Source organism: Diadema setosum, chromosome 7 (assembly GCF_964275005.1).
Source record: "Diadema setosum chromosome 7, eeDiaSeto1, whole genome shotgun sequence".
In the NCBI taxonomy this organism is placed as follows: Eukaryota; Metazoa; Echinodermata; class Echinoidea; order Diadematoida; family Diadematidae; genus Diadema; species Diadema setosum.
Genome location: NC_092691.1, coordinates 12,578,980 through 12,598,466, shown reverse-complemented (window position 1 = coordinate 12,598,466; position 19,487 = coordinate 12,578,980). Strand labels below are relative to the sequence as shown.

The 19,487-nt window shown below is 37.2% G+C and overlaps 1 protein-coding gene across 1 annotated transcript in view; it reads right to left on the bottom strand.

Annotated features, from left to right (window-relative positions):
- Window positions 1-18,177, bottom strand: part of LOC140230903 (sorting nexin-24-like) — a 39,049-nt gene extending 20,872 nt beyond the window's left edge. The window contains exons 1-5 of the mRNA XM_072311046.1: window positions 18,115-18,177; window positions 13,588-13,671; window positions 13,125-13,229; window positions 8,220-8,299; window positions 5,096-5,128 (exon numbers count right to left, since the gene is read on the bottom strand). Coding sequence (XP_072167147.1) covers window positions 5,096-5,128; window positions 8,220-8,299; window positions 13,125-13,229; window positions 13,588-13,671; window positions 18,115-18,177 — 365 coding nt within the window. The remainder of the gene's footprint in view (window positions 1-5,095; window positions 5,129-8,219; window positions 8,300-13,124; window positions 13,230-13,587; window positions 13,672-18,114) is intronic.
- Between the last annotated feature and the right edge of the window lie 1,310 nt (window positions 18,178-19,487).

Sequence of the window (19,487 nt, the reverse complement as noted above, 5' to 3'; positions counted from 1 at the left end):
AGTGTTCTTTTGTTATGCAAGAAAAGTGAAAATATGTTGAATTTTCTTGATACTTTCTCTCTATCCTTGTACATGTGTGACACCACAAGCTATAGAAGTCTTCTCATTCAGCTTTGACTGAGCAGAAACTTCAAAAATTCATAACTCTGGAATGGATTGCCTTATTTTCCTTAAACTCTCACTGATGTGTTTTACTAATATTGCTGTATTTACTCAACCCTCGTGTCTATTGAGGTGAACTTGTCCTTTTTTGGTCCCTTATAGGGTTATTTGAGACCAGTTTGTGTCCGGGACCTTCTGTGAAGTTGATGGGTAAAATTACTGAACTAAAAAAAAAAAATTTCCCCATAAGTTCACACAAAAGCATTATGCCGCTCTCTTCAGCTGGGAAACACAAACTGTTGTCTTAACCAAACTGTAAAAACTTGCTAAAGATTAGTATGAATTACAATCCAAAACAAAATATGAGCTGGTATCCACTATCATGAAAGAGAATAACTAAACAAAATAACAAGTAAGAACTGAAAGAAAGAGCTTATATTTGAAAATTAAAGCCATGAGGAAAGACATGAATGTTCACAATTTTATTAGTTAACACCTGAGAAGTTGGGTTGTCTCTGTGTTGTGTCACCTCCAAAACAATAAAATGATTTTTTCTTATCTTATACTTTTTACTCTCAAAAGTGACTAATATATATGATTTGCTGGTAATTTTCAAGCAATTCAGAAAGATACATAAAATATATTTTAGTAATGTCAACAGTTTAAATGAATCTGGTATATAGAAAATTTATCCCAGATGAACCAAACACCTTTCACCAGTATTATAACATTTGTATGGTGGCTATCAAGAATGATGAAGAATTCATGAACATCCTTGAATTAATCTATTTACAATACTATGTGCAAACAAAAACATAATACAAGTCAAATAAGAATTTTTGCTTTTGGCATTCATAACCTATGTCCCCACCAAAAAAATACAATGGTACCCTCCGCAACGATAACTTTAAAGATAGTGAATCAATCTAAAATACAATTTGAGGGATTGAAACTATATAACTCATTGCCCACACCTTACAGAAAACCCAATTCAATTTGCTTCAGAGGTCAAAGACAAATGAGGATTTTTGTAGAGCATGTCAGGAATCCCTTCCCTCCAAGTTCTGTATATTGTGTTTACACATTAATATGCAGTTCCAAGAGCATCCAAGTGCTAAACTTGGAAGAATCAGACTCCTGACATCCTTTATAACAATCCACATTTCTTTGAGACCACTTAACCAAATTGACTGGGGCTTTCTGCAAAATAGAGCTAAGATGTTATAATTTAAGACCCCAAAGTAGATTTTAGCTGATTTAATCATATTGGGTGCTATCAATGCAAAAGTCTAATTGTAATTTTTTTTTTTTTTTTTTTTTTTTTGGGGGGGGGGGGGGGGGACATACTATATGAATACTTGAACACAATGCTAACATTGAATGTCACCTCCGAAACAAAGATATTCTTCCCTGGTGTTGTGGAAAAAAATGTCCTGAGAGCAAAGAAACATTACTAAAATGATCTTACACACTCATTTCAATTTAAGGTAGAAAATGGAATGCCATGTTTCTTCAGATTACAGTATCTAGCTTTAAATATGTCAGTCATATTCTTACTGTAAATGAATATTTCAACACAATGTTAACATTGAATGTCACCTCCGAAACGAAGTGATTCTTCCCTGGTGTTGTGGAATAAAATGTTCTGAGAGCAAAGAAACATTACTAAAATGATCTCACACCCTCATCTCAATTTAAGGTAGAAAATGGAATGCCACGTTTCTTCAGATTACAATATTTAGCTTACAACCTTCGTCCAAATGGAAGGCAAACTACCGGTGCCCATGCTAATTAATGAAGTGTAAAAAAACGCTTGTTCTGTGTGGTTTATCTGCTTGAAACAGGAGTTAATTTCTTGTTCTCGAGTTATAATTATTAAAAACATTGATAAAAAGAAGAAGTTTTGTGTTATTGTCACTTATTCTCAAAAAAACTGAGTGTTAATATTAATGTCACCTCCGAAACATTCTATTATGTTAACTGTCACCTCCGAAACATCCATGTGTGAAAAATCCAAGATTTAAAGAAATGATTGGAATTTCATTTAACCTACATAGGAAGGTAGCCCTTCTTAAAGACTTGTTATAGTATAGAGTTTGACCTGGCTTGCCCTTCATTAAATAGTTAAAATCTTAAAAATTGCATGTCAATTTGGTATTTTTACCAAAAATTTATAAATCTCATGTATTTTTTTTTAATTCACTTTATATTCAACCCCCAAATAGTTTTGATTCACAAACTATATATTGTTGTTAACCATATAAACTTTGCATGGTGAAGTTTGACTACAGAGTTTTGTCATTATGGTGCAATTCATGAAAACAAAATTTTGCTTAAATTTACTCCAGGTGCCAGAGTTTTCCTTAAATTACACTAATAACTCTTCAGCTTTAAGGTCTGAAATGTTATTTTTTCAAAAATTTGAATACTTTCCAACAGGAATCAAACAGAATAATGAAAAAATATTTTGTTTGAAATTTTGACCCTCTGAGTACAAAAGTTACACCACTGATCGTAAAAAAGGCCATCTACAATTTGTGCATTATCATCAGACATTCTACACAGAATTCATTGCTGGAAAGTGACTTTGCGGATGGATGTACGATGACCTTTGACCTTAACATTTCACGCCATTTATCCAGACAGTTGTTGTCTGTTTTTCTTCTATCCCTGCTACCAAATCAACGCCTGCACCTCGGCAATGTATCAAGAAAATCCACTTCGGGGCTTTCCTTAAATTGCCATAATGAGATAGAAGAGAACAGACAGACAGACAGACAGACAGACAACCCAAGAACATGATGCCTCCAGCAGCCTTCTGGGCCGAGGCATTAAACTTCTTACTGGCGTTTCATCTTTACCTTGCATTCGTAACTATGTCAGGCCAATCAGGAAATTATATCATCAGTTCAGATGTAGGGGCTGACAGTACAACATATTACGGCCTGCGGCGACTCGTTTGACAAATACACTTAGGTGGCGGTCAATCACCACAGATGAACGGATGCATTACGGAGTTATTATCATGATGAAATGGTGAGAAAGCACACAGCAAAGCTAGTTAGGTTTGCAGAAGTTACGCCTGTGATATTATGTAAGGCACATCAAAATGGTCGACGGTGTGCAGAAATGACTGAAGAGTGTAGTCCATTGAGAATGAGCATGGATTATTCAAAATATTAGTTTGCCCACTATAGATATAAAGCACTGTGGGTAATTAGGCCTTAGTGTCTTTTATGTGACTAAATGTTGTGATAAAATATGTGAAATGTAGCATAACAAATGTATGGTATTTGATGCATGGTTTAGAATGGCATGTATGCATGCATCCAAAATTTGTCAAGTACCTTCCAATAAAAAGTTGTTCAATGTGATCTAATCTCTGATTACAGTTCAGTGTACATTGCAGCTTTTCTTAATCATTTTTTTTTTTCCAGACTTCTATCGGCAAAGGTTGACTTCACTAAGATGGTAGAGGGGGCTATCACAAATACAACAATAAAAAATCATCATCTTTTTCCTTTTGATATGCAAAAAAATAAAAATAAAAAATTACTGTGGGGTTTCGTCAGTGCATTTTTCCATATCAAGTCCAAAGTGTCTGATATTTTTCTAATGAACTTTCAATACAGTATGACCTAAATATCTCTGAATCTCTACACTAACTACAGTAAATCCATGGAAAAGATGTTACCACTTTGCTTTTAATAATACAAAGTACATGTACAACTGCATGGTATTTTCTGATGTCACTCCCTATTCAAAAAGACACTGGATTAATTGAGAAGAGAATGAAGCAAGAACTTGTGAAATGAGAATGCCATTGTTGTTAAGAACCAGAAGGAAATAAACTGCACCAAGTGGTATCTTAGCAACAAGACGGCTGTCTCAACCCTCATTTGCAAAGCATCATGGGTAGAGATAACAGTGACCTCAAATACACTGTAGGTATTGACTCATACTAAATCAAAATGATCCATCACATCAGCTTGCACATGGCATACAAAATTGGTTTCATGGCCACAATCTCAGAACAGAAAACATTTTCCATTATTTTCTTTGCTTGGGACGATAGCAAAGTGCCAAAAGCTCCAAAGGAAATTGAAAATTGAAAAGCATGTTCTCATTTCTTTCAAAGTCATTCCAAGCTGACTACAAGATTCAAAATGTGGCCAAAGCTCTTCTACTGCTGACAACAGTCTGCAAGTTATTACTAACTTTTCTAGGAGATTGAAGAGTTTTGAAAAGAAATTAGCACTGTTGCTCTACATGGATTCTTTTACCCATCGGCACACATGCCGAGGATTGGCTTTCACATGCCTTTCTAACCATCATAATTTTAAAAAGCAACATTAATATTCAGTGCCATTGTAAAAGGTGTTACATCTTTTTTTGAAACTGTTTGACAATGACAAAAAAAAGACTACAAAAAACTGGAGAAACATTGTTTTTCTTCTTTCAGTTTACTGTCCTTTACCTTTACCCTCACTTGTTATTTCTGTAAAACCAAAAATATTTTAGGCATGAAATTTTTGCAAATTGCCATCGCCATTTAATTCATACAGTGTAGACTAGAAATTTCAAGTGCACTGTAATTTCCTGAATCTTGGTTCTTGAGAAATTCACAAATTGAAAATATAACATGAGAATTTCTTTGTTTATCGTAAGTAAACATGCGTGACAGATAAATGTGGCATGGAATGATTAGAAAAGATAATGTTTTGAAATTCTTCCTTTTAGGATCTTTCATTTTGATTTGTTTGGAATATATATTTATTGCATCTGCCTCTGATGCCTTGCAGTTATGAGGATAATGACTGCTGGAGACTTTGTTTGTTTGTTTGTTTGTTTGTACACACAAGCAGAATCCTTCTGTTTCTGAATTGATGTTAGTGAATTTCTGGTTGGGATGAAGCAAAATGGTTGAAGGATGGTTATTCACACAATCTAAAAGCAAAACGACAATTCGAGAATTTTCAATGTTTCCACTCACGTCGGTGTGTCGTTATCTAACTCATCCAGTGAACTGTACGAGAAAGAAGCATAGAGAGGTAACACTACTACAGTACATGTACAGCAGTGTTGTATATGCCTGCTGCATTTCTCTAATAACTTCGTTACGGGAAGACAATTCAAGGGTAAAAAAACAACAACAACTGAACATTCTCCTGTGGGAGATATATGAAGAAAACCTCTATCTTTTTCTTTTTTCCATCTATACAAATGAGCATTGAGGAAAAATCCAGCATACAATTCTATGCTTCACACATTGTCCATGGAGAAAAATTTATTAGGAAAATGCAATGTAAGAGTCGGGGATGATATTTTAATTTTTGTGACTTCAGACCTTTGGGTGAATTTCTAAACAATCACTTTTAATGCAAAACTCCACCATCAAAGAGATATTGTATGTAGAATGAAGCGGAACAATCACAGGGTCTTCTTCTACCTTCTACCTTCACTTCTGTCCCTCAAATATGTCCCTTTATCTTTCTTCTTCCCTTTCTTCTCATTTCCAAACTTTTTTGTTTTGTTCACAGTTTGTTCCTCTGCAGGTGGCATTGAACAACTGTAATGGACCTGGTAGGAGTTCCTTGCTCGCCTGCTAGTTCAGACTCATTAGTACCCCAGGGGCTCTATCAAATCAAATCGGCGTTTCATCTGCTGACCATGTTACCTCTGACAAAAGATGGAACAAGGAATTTAAACTAGTTTGGGGACCAGTTGGCAGGCAGGCAATTTCAAATTTCCCTAGTGGCACGGAGTGGCAACTCCGCCTGCACAAGATCATCGACCCGTGGTCGCTACACCCCCACCGAGTGGCTGAAATTGAAGCCCCAGTTTATTTGATATTCTACAAGTTGCCACAGAACGATTGTAAATCAAGTACTCCCACGGCGAGCCGCCACAGAATGTGGCTTTATTCGTTTCTTTTCCCACTTCTTCTGCTGAGCAACAGGCTCTGAATATCATCTTGCAAATTTTAACATGGATATGCCACAACGTTCAGTGAAAAATCCTCATACATATTTATGCATTCATGCGCAGCGAGTCTTCACAGAGAATTCCAATGCTGAAATTACAACACTGTTCCTCACTCATGTAACTTGCGTGAGTGGTTTTCAGCAAAAGTGGTGAATTAAATCGTACGTGCCATGTGGTGGGAATGATATTAGAGAATGCCTGGCAGTAACCTACAGGCCAACATGACAGTCGCTACATGAAAAAGCTCCAGCTTTTGGACGAAGAACATTTAGAATGAAGGTGCTCTACCGTGCATTCGTTTGAGGCTTCAAACAATTAAAGTTGCATCCATGCACATATTACGTCTGCTACCATGAATTTCCTGGGAGAAACTTACAAAAAAAAATCATGTACATGCATGGAATAAAAAATTCTGCAGAAAAGTATGTGTCATAATCAATTCAAGCACACACTTTAGTTGCTACTCAAACTGCCAATGCTCTATTTAAAGTTGACAAGCAGTGCAAATATGTGATAGCAATGTCTCTTTTTATCAGTGAAATGCTTGTCCATGCAAAGAGCAGTCCATGCTGAATGGAATTCAACTACACATTTTCTAAAATCACATCCAAAAGACATTTTTTGATGCATGAGATGGTGCAAATTGCATCCACACTCCATGTTTGGTATTATCACTAAAGGTATCCCCCCCCCTTTTTTTTTTTTGGGGGGGGGGGGTTATTGACAACTGTACACCTGTTTCCATAAGTTTGTTATCTGATGGGTGGAATAAATGTCTCTTTAGAAACTATGAAACTTGAATAGTACATGCATTCATCACACTTGGAAGACCATCCTAAAATTTCAGACTCTTCGAACGAGGCATTTGTTCACTTTTCATCTTCACTTACAACAAGCATCAGTATAATCCATGAAATCACATTTATACTGATAGGACTCTCTGTAGTCATTGCATCATATCTTATTCACTCCTTTAAGAAAACCTAACAACAAGAACAACAAATTGCATGGGGAAAATACAGATTAACTTGTAGGAGAAAAAGAGATTCAGCTCACATACACATTGTAAAAAGAAGAAAAATGTGGCTAATGAAAGAAAGGAAAAATAACAGAGAGAGAAAAAATGGTCAAACATATATAGAGGGCAAGAAGCAAACAGTTATCTCTACTACATAGAGAGAAAAAATAGACAAAAGAGAGAAAGAGAAAATGAAATATAGAAATGAAGAGAAAGTAATTAAGGATACCAGTTTAGGATTGAAGATGAACAAGAAAAAGGTGCAAAAGGATGATGGTGACCAAAACAAAGATGGAATTTAAGTAAAATACTGGAGTGACAGAAGAAGGAAAGAAACAACAGAATGTAAGGAGAAGATAGGCAAAGAGATGAATGAAAAGTTTAGACATACAGTTGAACCTCTCGTATCCGGACAAGTCGGGACTGGGGCTCATCCGGATAAGGGATTTGGCCGGATACAGGAGACTCAATGCTTTATACATGTACATATACATACACATGTACTGATGTAGCCCATTGTAGTACCACATGTAGTAATGTGTATACTGCAACCTTTTCATTGTTACACTCAGTAACAGACCCAAAAATAGAGGTGTATGTTAATGTTGGAAGTAATATGTAATTCATGTGTGTTTGTGTAGGAGTTCTCAAGGAGTTGGGATCCCCCTTTCCTCGCGTAATTAATAAAAAAAAAATAAAAAATCACGGCGAGATTGCGTCCGTATAATAGAGAGATCCGGATAAAGGGAGGCCGGATAATAGAGGTTCAACTGTATGTTCGGTGCACGACTTCTTCTGAAGTCAAACATAATCATGGAGCGATCCCTTGCAGGATTGAGACAAGGATAGTGCAAAGATGAGATAGGTGAGGCTAGAATCAGGCAGGTGAGAGAAATATGAACGAGAGAGGGAGAGATCATAGAATGCATGTGTGAGAGGGGGGGGGGGGGGTGGGAGCGAGTGGGGAGAGCGAGGAAGGGGGAGAGAGAGAAGGAGAGGAAGAGGGAGTGAGGGACACAGAGACATTAAAGAAGGAGGAGGGAAGGGGGAGAATGGCAGAGAAAAGCAGAGAGGAGCAGCATCAATTCTTTTTTTCTTTCTTTTAAGAACTCACTCATAGCTGACTGTCTTGAAGTTCTTCACTCGTAGAAATGTCAGCAGTGATTTGGGGATGGCTTCCTTTTCCAGCACTCCCTGTAATGGGGTTGGGTGGGAAATCACACATCATCTAGTCTGTCTGAACCTCCATTTCATGCACTGTAAACAATATAAGCACGTACCCAGCGCTGTCTGAAAATTGCCCTCTATCCAACCAGGCCGGGTGACTAGGATATTTAGCGTGCCTAAAATTATGTGCCCTGCTTGTCTGAACCTCTGTTTCACTCTTTTTCCTCCTGATTCAGTCCCTTTGCAATACACATAATGTTGCATAGGCCATACATTTCACGAATCTAGACTTTTTTAGGACATTTTCACAAGTTGCTCAAATTTGCCGATGAGAACCACGACAGTTATGAGGAATAATCTCTTCTCAGGAAAAATTACCTGGCAAAATCCCTCTTTAGAGATGTTATACATTGTATTTTTGTTACTAGTGGCAATATTTTTGTGAGTTGTCACTTTAAAAACTGTATGAGTGTACTCTTGGAAGTCACAGAAAATATGAAAGCCACAGTAACTGAAAACAAATCATGTCTTTACTTCTATGTGTACAGGCTTGTAAAGCCTCAAGCAAAAATCGAATTTGGGCATACAGCTTTACATGACAAGAGAAAGACAGTGTATGCCATGTACTGAAATAAATTACAATAAGAACAAAAAAGAATATGTGTGCAAGCATTCACCTATTCTGTGATGAAGAAAGGATGTGGTTTTGGCAATAAGAGGGGATTGTAGTGTGTGTTCAGATTTACAGTCAAATGATGTCCCTCCATGGCTTTTCAAAGGGTATTATTAGCAGCCAAGCTGAGAGCATGAACACTGATTTTTCTTCCAATAAGCCACACCGGGGCATTTCACAATTTTGAAGCATGGTTAGCTCCACGACCATAATGAACCTCTTCCGAGAATCCTGCAGAAACGTCAGCATCGACAGAGGAGAGTTTCCGTCTCCAGAACTCGCTGTCAAATGAAGATGAGTGGGAAATAACTTGGCACAAGGTCTCGCTGAACTTTCATGTTAACCCTCTAGGGATCGCCCTTTTTAAAATACCAATTTCATCACATACAATGCAGTTACCTTTGGTAATGAATGAGCTATTGCAACTACCCTGCACATGAAAAAATACTGCCCCTCCCCCTGCTCCATCAGACTTTTAATATCTGTGCAGTGTCAGAACAGATTAAATGGGGAATTACTTTTATCCAACATTAAAACTGACATCTTTTTTCCCCTCCCTCTCTCTGTTTCCTGCTCTTCTCATTTATATCTTTAGATTTCTCTGGTAATGTTGCAGAATCTATTGTCAAAATATCACACACCACAGCTTAGAAATTATAAATGAACTCACACATACACATATAAGGGCCAGTCCAAGTTAATTATCATGATTCATTTATGAGATATTTCAGAGACATTTATCATTAAAAAAAAAATGTTAAAAAAGGGACACAAGATTTTTTTTTTTTTAAAAATCATCATCTATATGCCTGATAGCCAGGAGAACAAACTTACAAAAGATGGTGACATTTGAAAATGACATAAAATAAAATAGAGAAGAAAATATGACCTGTTATGACCAAATAAATGAATGAATGAATGAATGAATGAATGAATGAATGAATGAATGAATAAATAAATAAATAAATAAATAGATAAATAAATAAATAAGAATTTTAAGTAAGAAATGCTCTGAACTGTTTTTTTAAACAGATTTACAATTCAGTAGGTGTGTCTATATTAGATTGGAGTTCAAACTTGCAGGATATTTTCCTTAGTGGGTTATATTTTTACAGCATCGTATTATGAATGCGCTTCTTCATTAGCTCGAAACCAGTCCATTTGGGAAATAAATCTGAAGTTGACACGTGCATACTTTACATCACTACTCCGCTCACTCGCTCAGCCACAGAACTCTACAGAGATTTCTGTTCAGTCAGACAGCAGCGCCCGAGCTGTGTGGGCTTGAGCGCGGTTGGATCAGAAACACAGGATTGAGAAAATTTGGGGCTGATGAAGACACATTCCAAATAGTGCACTAATTCACGAATTTAGTGCGCTATTGCACAAACTAGACCAAGATTTTTTAGGAAACTTTCGCGATCAAATAGCGTGCTGTTTTGCACAAATAGCATGTTATTTTGACATCGAGCTAATTTCCTACCTGCAAACTAGTGTATTATTTTGAAACTTCTGTCTGATAAAGACATGCCCAGTGTGATGAAAGGTACAAAACTCAAGTTCACAACAGCAAACTTTCTGTACAAAGCAAAGTACATTTTTAGTGCATAACATAATGAATGTCAGAAAATCACTTTTTGTATTTTAAAACAGTTTTAAATGGGTTATGTCTTGCTATCATTTTCTGTGTAAAAGGCAACTGAAGCAAAAACAAAGTCCTTGGCAGGTGATACCAATTACATTGTAAGTAAAGTGTATGAGAACATGGTTTTCTCTCAATTAAAAAAAAAAGAACAAAATTAGCCAACACACACATTAACAATGGTAATAAGAAGAGTATTTTCCATTGGACAACAGAAGCTGGAATATGCACATTTTTTTTTATTGATATGTATATTATACATGTATTTATAAATACCTTACAAAAAGAAATCTTAAATGTATGTTCACAATTTTACTTTATTTTGAGTTTTTGTATCAATTGATGGTAATCTTTGATCATCAATGTTGTGGATTTCTACTTGTCTACGGCTTACCTCACATGCATCAAATATTGAGTTTGTACCAACATCTGTACAAACAAATTAACAAAAATGTGAAGGAAAACACTTGCTCCAACTCCACATACAACATTGTTTGTTTGTTTTTTCCATTCTATTCCTGTCTTTTTTTTCATTCTATTCTTGTCTTTTTTTCATTCTATTCATTCTATTCTTGTCTTTTTTCAAGTGTTTATTTACAATTTTACTAATTCTCTCATTCAGTTTGGATAAAGTACACTTATCTGTACATATTACTTGCTAAGATAAACAATATAATCAGGGCACCTGCCAATCAACATAGCACATTGCAGGATTATTTTTGGATGGTAATGCCACCTTGTGTATATCTCATAGACTGTTTACACTGGAAGACTAATTTTGGTGACAGAAAAAAACACACCAAAAAACAAACAAACAAAAACCCTCCTCTGCTCCTACAATGCACCTTTGGACTGACAGATAGCATATTGTGCATGTCACTGTTTTAATTAGCTTGTGCTTGTTTAATCCTGGATAGGAATCTTTCACGAAATATTATGAAATTCTCTGCAACTTTAATTTAATACATAAGACTAAAATATTGTGTTGTCTGTTCCTGGAGATCTTGGGACACATTCTCCACAAATTGTGATGATAGAAAGTCTGGTATGGAACAACATAGTACGTGAAAATGAGCTTTTCAATCTACCTTCAAAAAGGTGGAATGAATTACACAATTCACATTATTGTATAGACTATGCTCATAGTAGTTGTTTAAAGCATTGTAAGGATACATTTCGAACAGGCTTGTTCGTTTTGCTACTACAGTCAGCCCAATATACAATAGTGTCTGTTCAAGGGCCACTTCACCTCATGAAAGATCATTGCCTGACCTAGCAGGCTTTTTTTTTAATGTTCTACTGTCACACAAGTTCTCTATTGTATTTTTTCACTGAACTTCACCTTATGGCCTGTACATGTATGTGTTACATTCCTTTCCTTTTGTACTCAAGTTTCTTCACTTGACTGTTTAAGCTTCTACAGTGATTTTGTATCTTGCAATTGATTGACAAATTGCCCTACATGGACGTAAATAATGTATTTACGAGTATGTACGCCCACGATTTTTTTATCATGGCTTCTACTAAAACACTAATCAATTCAGTGCTATTTACGTTGATGTAGGGCAATTTGTCAATCAATTGCAATGAAAACATCTCGACGGAAGAATTTCATGAATTTGAAGAATTTGTATCTTGTTCTAAACTTAACTCATTAAGCGTTTTCACATCAGCCCGATAAACATCCAAGCTCGAAAAATTTTCCGCAATTGCGAATTAGAGCGCTATTTCATTTCTTATTCACATCAGCCCAAAGAGGGGGTAGCCCGAATAGTTAAAAATTTTAAAATAGCTAATTCGACAGCTGAGTATGTGCAAACAGCATCAGTAATGTGTGTGCCCTCTCAAAAATTCCTCATGCTTTGTGTGCAGTTTGCCTCGGTCGATCGGGTCACACAAGCTAGGAATGATGGAATTCATCGCGCAAATTTCTCGAGTCGTTTTCACATTATCCAATAGTGCGCTACTATCCTGCTATTTCAGAAATTTCCTGAGTTGGAGTCGAGAAATTTTCTCAATCAGAGCGATACAATTAGCGCGCAAATTTGTGTTCACATTATCAAATAGCGCGCTATCTCGCTATCGGGAAAATTTCCCAAGTCAGAAGATAGTGCGCTATCTCGAAACATCGGGCTGATGTGAAAACGCCTAGTGTAGACTTGCCATACACATATTCAGATTGGATGTACATGTACATGTAAATTATGTTAATTGAACTACACTGTAGTATTAATTGCGTTGAATCACTTCACTCATTCAATGCATGGCTGATTGTGTTCACAGCCATTCTTATTTGCATGTCATTCCACCAGCTGAGAGAGGGGGAAAAAAAGATCACTATTAGAACAAATAAAATATATACATGTACCTTCATCCACCTGAGAATTATCTTACCATGACTTTGTTTCAAATCACTTCCTCATTGATCCCAATCCATAGGTACCCCTCCCCTTTTTTTTTCAGAGCAATAACACCCTTCTGCTACTACAGCTGAAAATGAGATAAAAGTGAGACACAAATTCTCTTTTTACACTTACCTGGATATATGCCTCTAATGCACTTCTCCTCTGCTCAATTCCCCTGGCATTCAGTTGACGAACCTTCTTGGGCGGGAAGTCGGGCGTTTCAAATTTCTTTTTTACCTACGTGGAAAGAATCCCATCTTATTGTTTAATGAGGAGTAAAATTAGATTCTGCATCATTAGCAAAGTTCCTGACCCATATTATTATAGTAAAGTGGGGGTGGGGGGGGGGGGGGGGCTCTCACATTAGATTTTATTGATTATGACACAGGGATAAAAGGCTATGAGATACTTTCATACTAACTATACACTACTGATTCTTAAAGGGACTATGCAATGCTATGCTATTGACTTTATTAATTGATTCATAATACATGTACCCTGATCATCACTTAAATGTGTCAAAGTCCAGGGTGATTACGGTGCTTTTATATACCGGTACTCATATAAAAATCACATTATCATCATCCATACTCACCTGTTTGTGAAGGGCATGGAACTCACTGTACCTCTTTTCCACAGAATGTGTCCGACCAGCTACCTTGACATTAATCTGGTAGACCTAGCAACAAATGACAGATATGGGGCAGCAAAAAAGGGCAGCAAAATCACAGTGTTTGAAAGTTCTACTCAAGAATTTCCTCAACCACTGTTTATTCAAAGGCATGCACAATTCATTTCCCATATGATTCAAAGATGAAATTCAATTACAGATTTTGTTGCTGCTTTTTTTTTTTTTTGTGGCAGCCATTACCATCAATCATGAGTTTCTTGCTACACATCAAAATGAAGACAGATTTTAGAATCATGTCCCAAGCTTACATCATCCAATATCAACATTAATGCAATAATCAATTTACGAAACTCTTTGATAAAATTTGTGTCGAATTGATACGATCATAATACAATGTATGAGATCCCATTTCATATCGATTTTCGTATTGTCCAGCAATCATGTACAAATTGTAGGTTAATACCGTATCCTCTTTCCAAATCACTCTTTCTTTGCAGACCCTTTTGATATGAGAGCAAATGTTTTGAATACCATTTTAGGTAGTAATCATGCAGAGCTGATTTTTTTTTTTTTTTTTTTTTTGGGGGGGGGGGTCATTTTAAGGATTGTAAGATACACATACAATGAACGTATGTACATTTTTCTTCAATTCAGTCTAAAACAAGAAAATGCTGAATTTTGAAAGTGATGTTACTAACATTTGACCTCAATGATTTTGTATGGTTCCCATCTTAGGAAAGTCAAGAATGTCAAATGACTGATATCCAAATTATGACTTTCTCAGTACTTGTCAGATACCATTCAAACTTTCAACATACATTGCTCTCATTTCATCAGTATCATTAACTGAAACTTTTCTTGTTTTGAGTGAAGTTTCCTCGAACATCATCACTTGTGTCACTCATGGAGCCATACATTTCATGTTTGAAGCTTTTGTTCTGGTAACACAGTTGTCTGGGTTTTTTTTTTTTTTTAATTGCTACTTGAGCAGACATTGGGCCACAACTTTTGGTTAAAAACCCTTGACAGTACTTCTACCTATTTCCCTGAATTTTATATCATATGGTATGCACAAGACAGTATTACAAATGTAGCATTTTAGCATCTACATGTAGAATGGATGGTGTATTATGAACCTTTTAACTCTTAATGTGCCACGTTCGCACGTCCGACTCAGTCGACGGCGTGCCAACTTCGCATATTCTGCTCAACAAACAAAGCCGCCAAGACCGATCTATAAACCGCTAATTACTGCTAATCCCGCGGCACAATGAAAGCGTTTCTCGTGATTTTGTTCCTCTCATATACGGCTTGCATTCTGTGTGGTGTTCGACTATCAAGCGATGTTCCCAACTAGATTTGCTCGTACATTCTAAGTTTCTGTCACGGTTTTATGTGCAAAAGTCATGCCTTTACAGTGATGTAGCAACTGGTCATTCAAAAGAAAAACTGAAAATAGATTCGTCATACAATTTAAATCGAGACAAAGCTTGGCATTCCTCTTTAACTTTGCCAACTATTATGCCCATCCTAACAGAAATTTGTAGAAGTTATACAAATTGGAAAAACAGAATTCTTTCTCAAAGCATGACTACCTTCATGTCTCAGAATAACGTGGCACACAGGGGGTTTCCATCATGGCACATAAAGAGTTAAATACATATATCATACAGCTAGAGAATCTGCTTTATCAATAATTCATGCCCAAATGCTTACAAATAATTTGCATCAAAATGTAATTTACTGGTTTCATAGACCTACATTATGTACTGTATAGTATCGAAAAGGATTTCGCTTCAAGATCTGATGTCAGAATGGAAAATGAACATGGAGAATGTGAGTGTAACATGTTACAGAACTTTACTCAAAATCTGAGAACAAACATCTGAGGACTTAGTTCTGTATGTACAGCATTCACACAATGTTACTACTGTACATCGCATGAGGAGTGCACATGTAGCTCATGACTTACAATTTAAAGCTTTCAAAGAATAAAGATTACTACTGTATGCAGTTACACTGGTGATTCCGAAATTCTGAATCAACATCATTTTAAACCATGAGAAATCTTATGGGTAGGGCATAAAATGGGAGTCAAAGAGTGGGTTCACTTGAAGAAATTCAGTAAAGTTACAATGTGGGGACATGATCAATCTTTTAGCCTCGCTGATATGAATGGCCAGCCCATTTAACCCATACCTTACGGAAACCGGGTATACCAGGCTCCCAAGATGAAGACGAGAGTACCTGCATTCTTGGCCTAAATCTATGCTTATTTGTGTTAAACTACCCAGAAAATGACTTTGATAAAAAGATAAGAGTTGAGATTATCAGCATTTGTTCTCTTTCTGTAGGAAAACTGCATATTATCACGGTCTTATCTACCATTTTTCAAATTTAGTTTGTGCTTGTTTTGCTATATAAAACCCGTATGAACATGTACACAGCAATCAAGGCTGAGCACAGTAGATTTCTGTGTTTGCTGACCCCATTCAGGTGGTTCATTTTGTGTAAAACAAAAGAGTCTGTGAGCCCATCAGCCCACGCTCTATTCATACCGCGCACCTAATCGATATTTTCATTGTTCGATGGCACATGCAGTTGAACGTGGAAAGGGGATGCATGTACCACTTGACTGCTTTTGCACCTAAAGGTGGATTACCAACCTGTCTGTTCTCTGTCGACTGGCAAAAAGAATCTCGTCTAGGGGCATTTAAAGGCTCTCAGAGAATTGCAGGAGGTACAGGTTAAGGTATGCTTCTGGGTCAATCGATTACTTGCTGTGTGATTTCTAATGTGCACACATATCTGTTGAGCAAAAACATGAAACTGAACACGCATCACAAGGATGTGCTGACTTTCACTTTGAGCTTTGAGCACACAAGTTCAACCAGTTAATGTCCTCAAAGTTGCAGGCTGTAAAGGTCTTTTAATAATTTTCTGTACAAAATATTCTTGTTTCCTGTTTGATTTGTTTGTGATGACAGCTGCATAACTATTTCTTCTGTGTCTAAGCTACTTTTTTTTTGTCAACCTGTCAGTCTGTCTTTTCTTGTATGACTCTACTACACAGCATATGCCACACAAATGCTTGCCAAAACTAAAATTGATCAGAACATTTCATAAAGACAGGTGCACTAACAATTAAAACAAAGAAATAAACAAAACTCAAATTTAATTGAAAAAGAAGTTACTAGTAGAGCTGAAAACTTGAGGCATTTAATTTTTTTTTTTTTTTAGACCTAGCTTAGACACTACTAGATCTATGAAGTTGCTTCTTTATCGAAATCCAAAGCAAATGATGTGGTCATGGTGTCATGGTACTGTAAAATGAGGAATGTTCGTGTGTATTTTAATTTTGCGAATTTCGCGAGCGCGGAGATTCGCGAAATTAAAATGCATGCGAAAGTTCGGTTCTACGCTATATGCATTGAATGCCAGTGGCAATTCGCGAAAATTTCATGCCGCAAAAGAGGCCGTCGGCTCCAATTCGCAAAAAATTCATGCCGCGAATATGTTTTACAGTACATTGTACAATATGTGCATGAAGCAGGGTCCTGCACAACTGCGACCAGCCCAAATGCAAAGCATGTGAAGGAGCGCCCGGGGGTTAAGTCCTGCATGGCACTTAGTACTAACTGGTATACTAAAAGTGGATATTTTCGTGCAACTAATTTTTTTTTCTTTTTTTTTTTTTTTGCGCTGGGCCCAGTAAGAAGAGTTTCACATGTTTTTAACCCCGCAGAATCAAGACATCAACTACCATGACTACTGGAATATATGGCAAGCAAAAATATTTGTGTGCTTTTATTTTCGCACTAACAGTTAGACTAGTTTCTAGTTGCGCGAAATGCGCGAAAATTTCAACACCGCAAAAAATCCCACTTTTACAGTATCAGTAGTGTTTTATTTAAGTTTTACCTTCTCCATGACCAGGTAGAACCTATACTACATAGCTATCTATTTATACTACCATAAAAGTATTAGTATGGTCTAATGCCCTAGAGGGGAGGGAGGAAAATGTCCTCACATTACGTGATATTACAATTCGATTTAATGCATGGTCATGGCTGACAAACCCAAAGGAGGTAGGGGTCTAGGCGAGCCAAGTCGGTGTTCAAACCCGATTCAGGCAATTCATTTCATGAAGCCACTGAAGGTGAAAATGCAGATATCAATAAATATAATCGTGATATAGTCCCCACCGCTGCGTGTTCGTATATATATATATATATATATATATATATATATATATATATATATGTATACACATCCATCTGCTATAATGTCCTAAGCAGAATTCTCCTTATTTTGTGCCCAGCCCCGCCCCGACAACCTAACACGTTACACTTGCAAGCTACTTCAAAACAAACATCGATTGCAACCTTTGGGACTACGTCACATCACAGGAACTTCATTGAGCGAACAAGGCTTCAAGAACCATCCACCTCTTAAATCATGATAAAATATGATCACTCAGTGTCAGATTACCGTATATGGCCTCTCGTCATCACTGATAATTTGTCTGAATGTTGGAATTGACACATGGATCATGATTGTATACTTGTGGTCGATCCCGTCGTTTCACTGCGCTGTGGTAACTGTGATGGTACTGCTGATTGTGTTTACATACGGAGGGGGCCGGGCGGCGCGCGTTGTTTTTTTAAGACGGCACAGATTGGGGCAAGGGGTGGACACTTTACTGTGTATGCAGAAGCAAACTGCAACGCGCCGCAGTAGGAAAGAAGAGGGAAGGACTGTATGGGCGCTGCTGCGACCCCGCGTCATTTGACGTCATTATGAATTATTCATTTCTGGTTTGCATGGGCTCACAGATCACGCGTAATGAACGATGCGCGATGACTGTGCCATATGCCTTTCACGTACGTACACCGTAGGCATGGCCTTTCACGTACACCAGATGTGTGTTAATGCTATGCTACGGGCGGGAGCGCATAACGTCCAGTACGCGAATTCAGCCCGGCCAAACGTACGTGAGTGACCTGCTTATTTTTACAAATTTTGCTTAAAAATACAACCCACATTTGCTGTTATAAGATACAGTTTACTGGCTGTCAATCATGGAGTTTTCAGGCGCTCTCGGCTGTCAATCATGGAGTGTCAGTAAAGCGCTCTCGGCTGTCAATCACGGAGCTTAGGCGCTCTCGACTGTCAATCATGGTCTCGAAGGAGCGCTCTCTCGCTACGCGCATCGCTTGCCTACCCCGCTTGCCCCGTCCCCGCCGGAGCTCTCCCCACCTCAACTCGCCGAGTCCCGTCCGTCCTAGCAAAGTACAACGGTAGCTGTTGTGTTACTAGTAACGTTATAGGCCTAAACGTTAGGAGATTCGGAGGGGGATAGAACCGTCGGAGAAGTGCATTTTAACAGAATTAGAAATTAGATGTAACGTAATAGGCACAAGTGCTAAGTGATTGAGACCTTTCTCGAGATAAGTATGATCGGAAACTGAAAACTTGGGTTTCAATATGCCAGATAATGTTAGGAGTTTATCCTATAGTCAGTATAGACACTACACTTTGAGTACGTTTTCTACTATAGTATAACACTGTAAAACTATGAAACCTTCAGATATTGTTGTTTAAAAAAAAAAAAGAGTGTAGTCTTGATTTACATAGGGACACCTTTCGTTTAAATATTTGTCATGAATAAAGACACATTGCCACAAATTTTCCGACATTTCAAACCATAAATGAGGCGATACACTATAAGATTCCCGACTACTAGAACCAATCTTACTTTTTACATATATTTTTGTAGACTAACCGACTGTTTTCCATTCCCGTACAAGACTGTCCCGCTAAAGACCCCTAAAGTACTGTACCCGCCTTAACAAAAATACGTA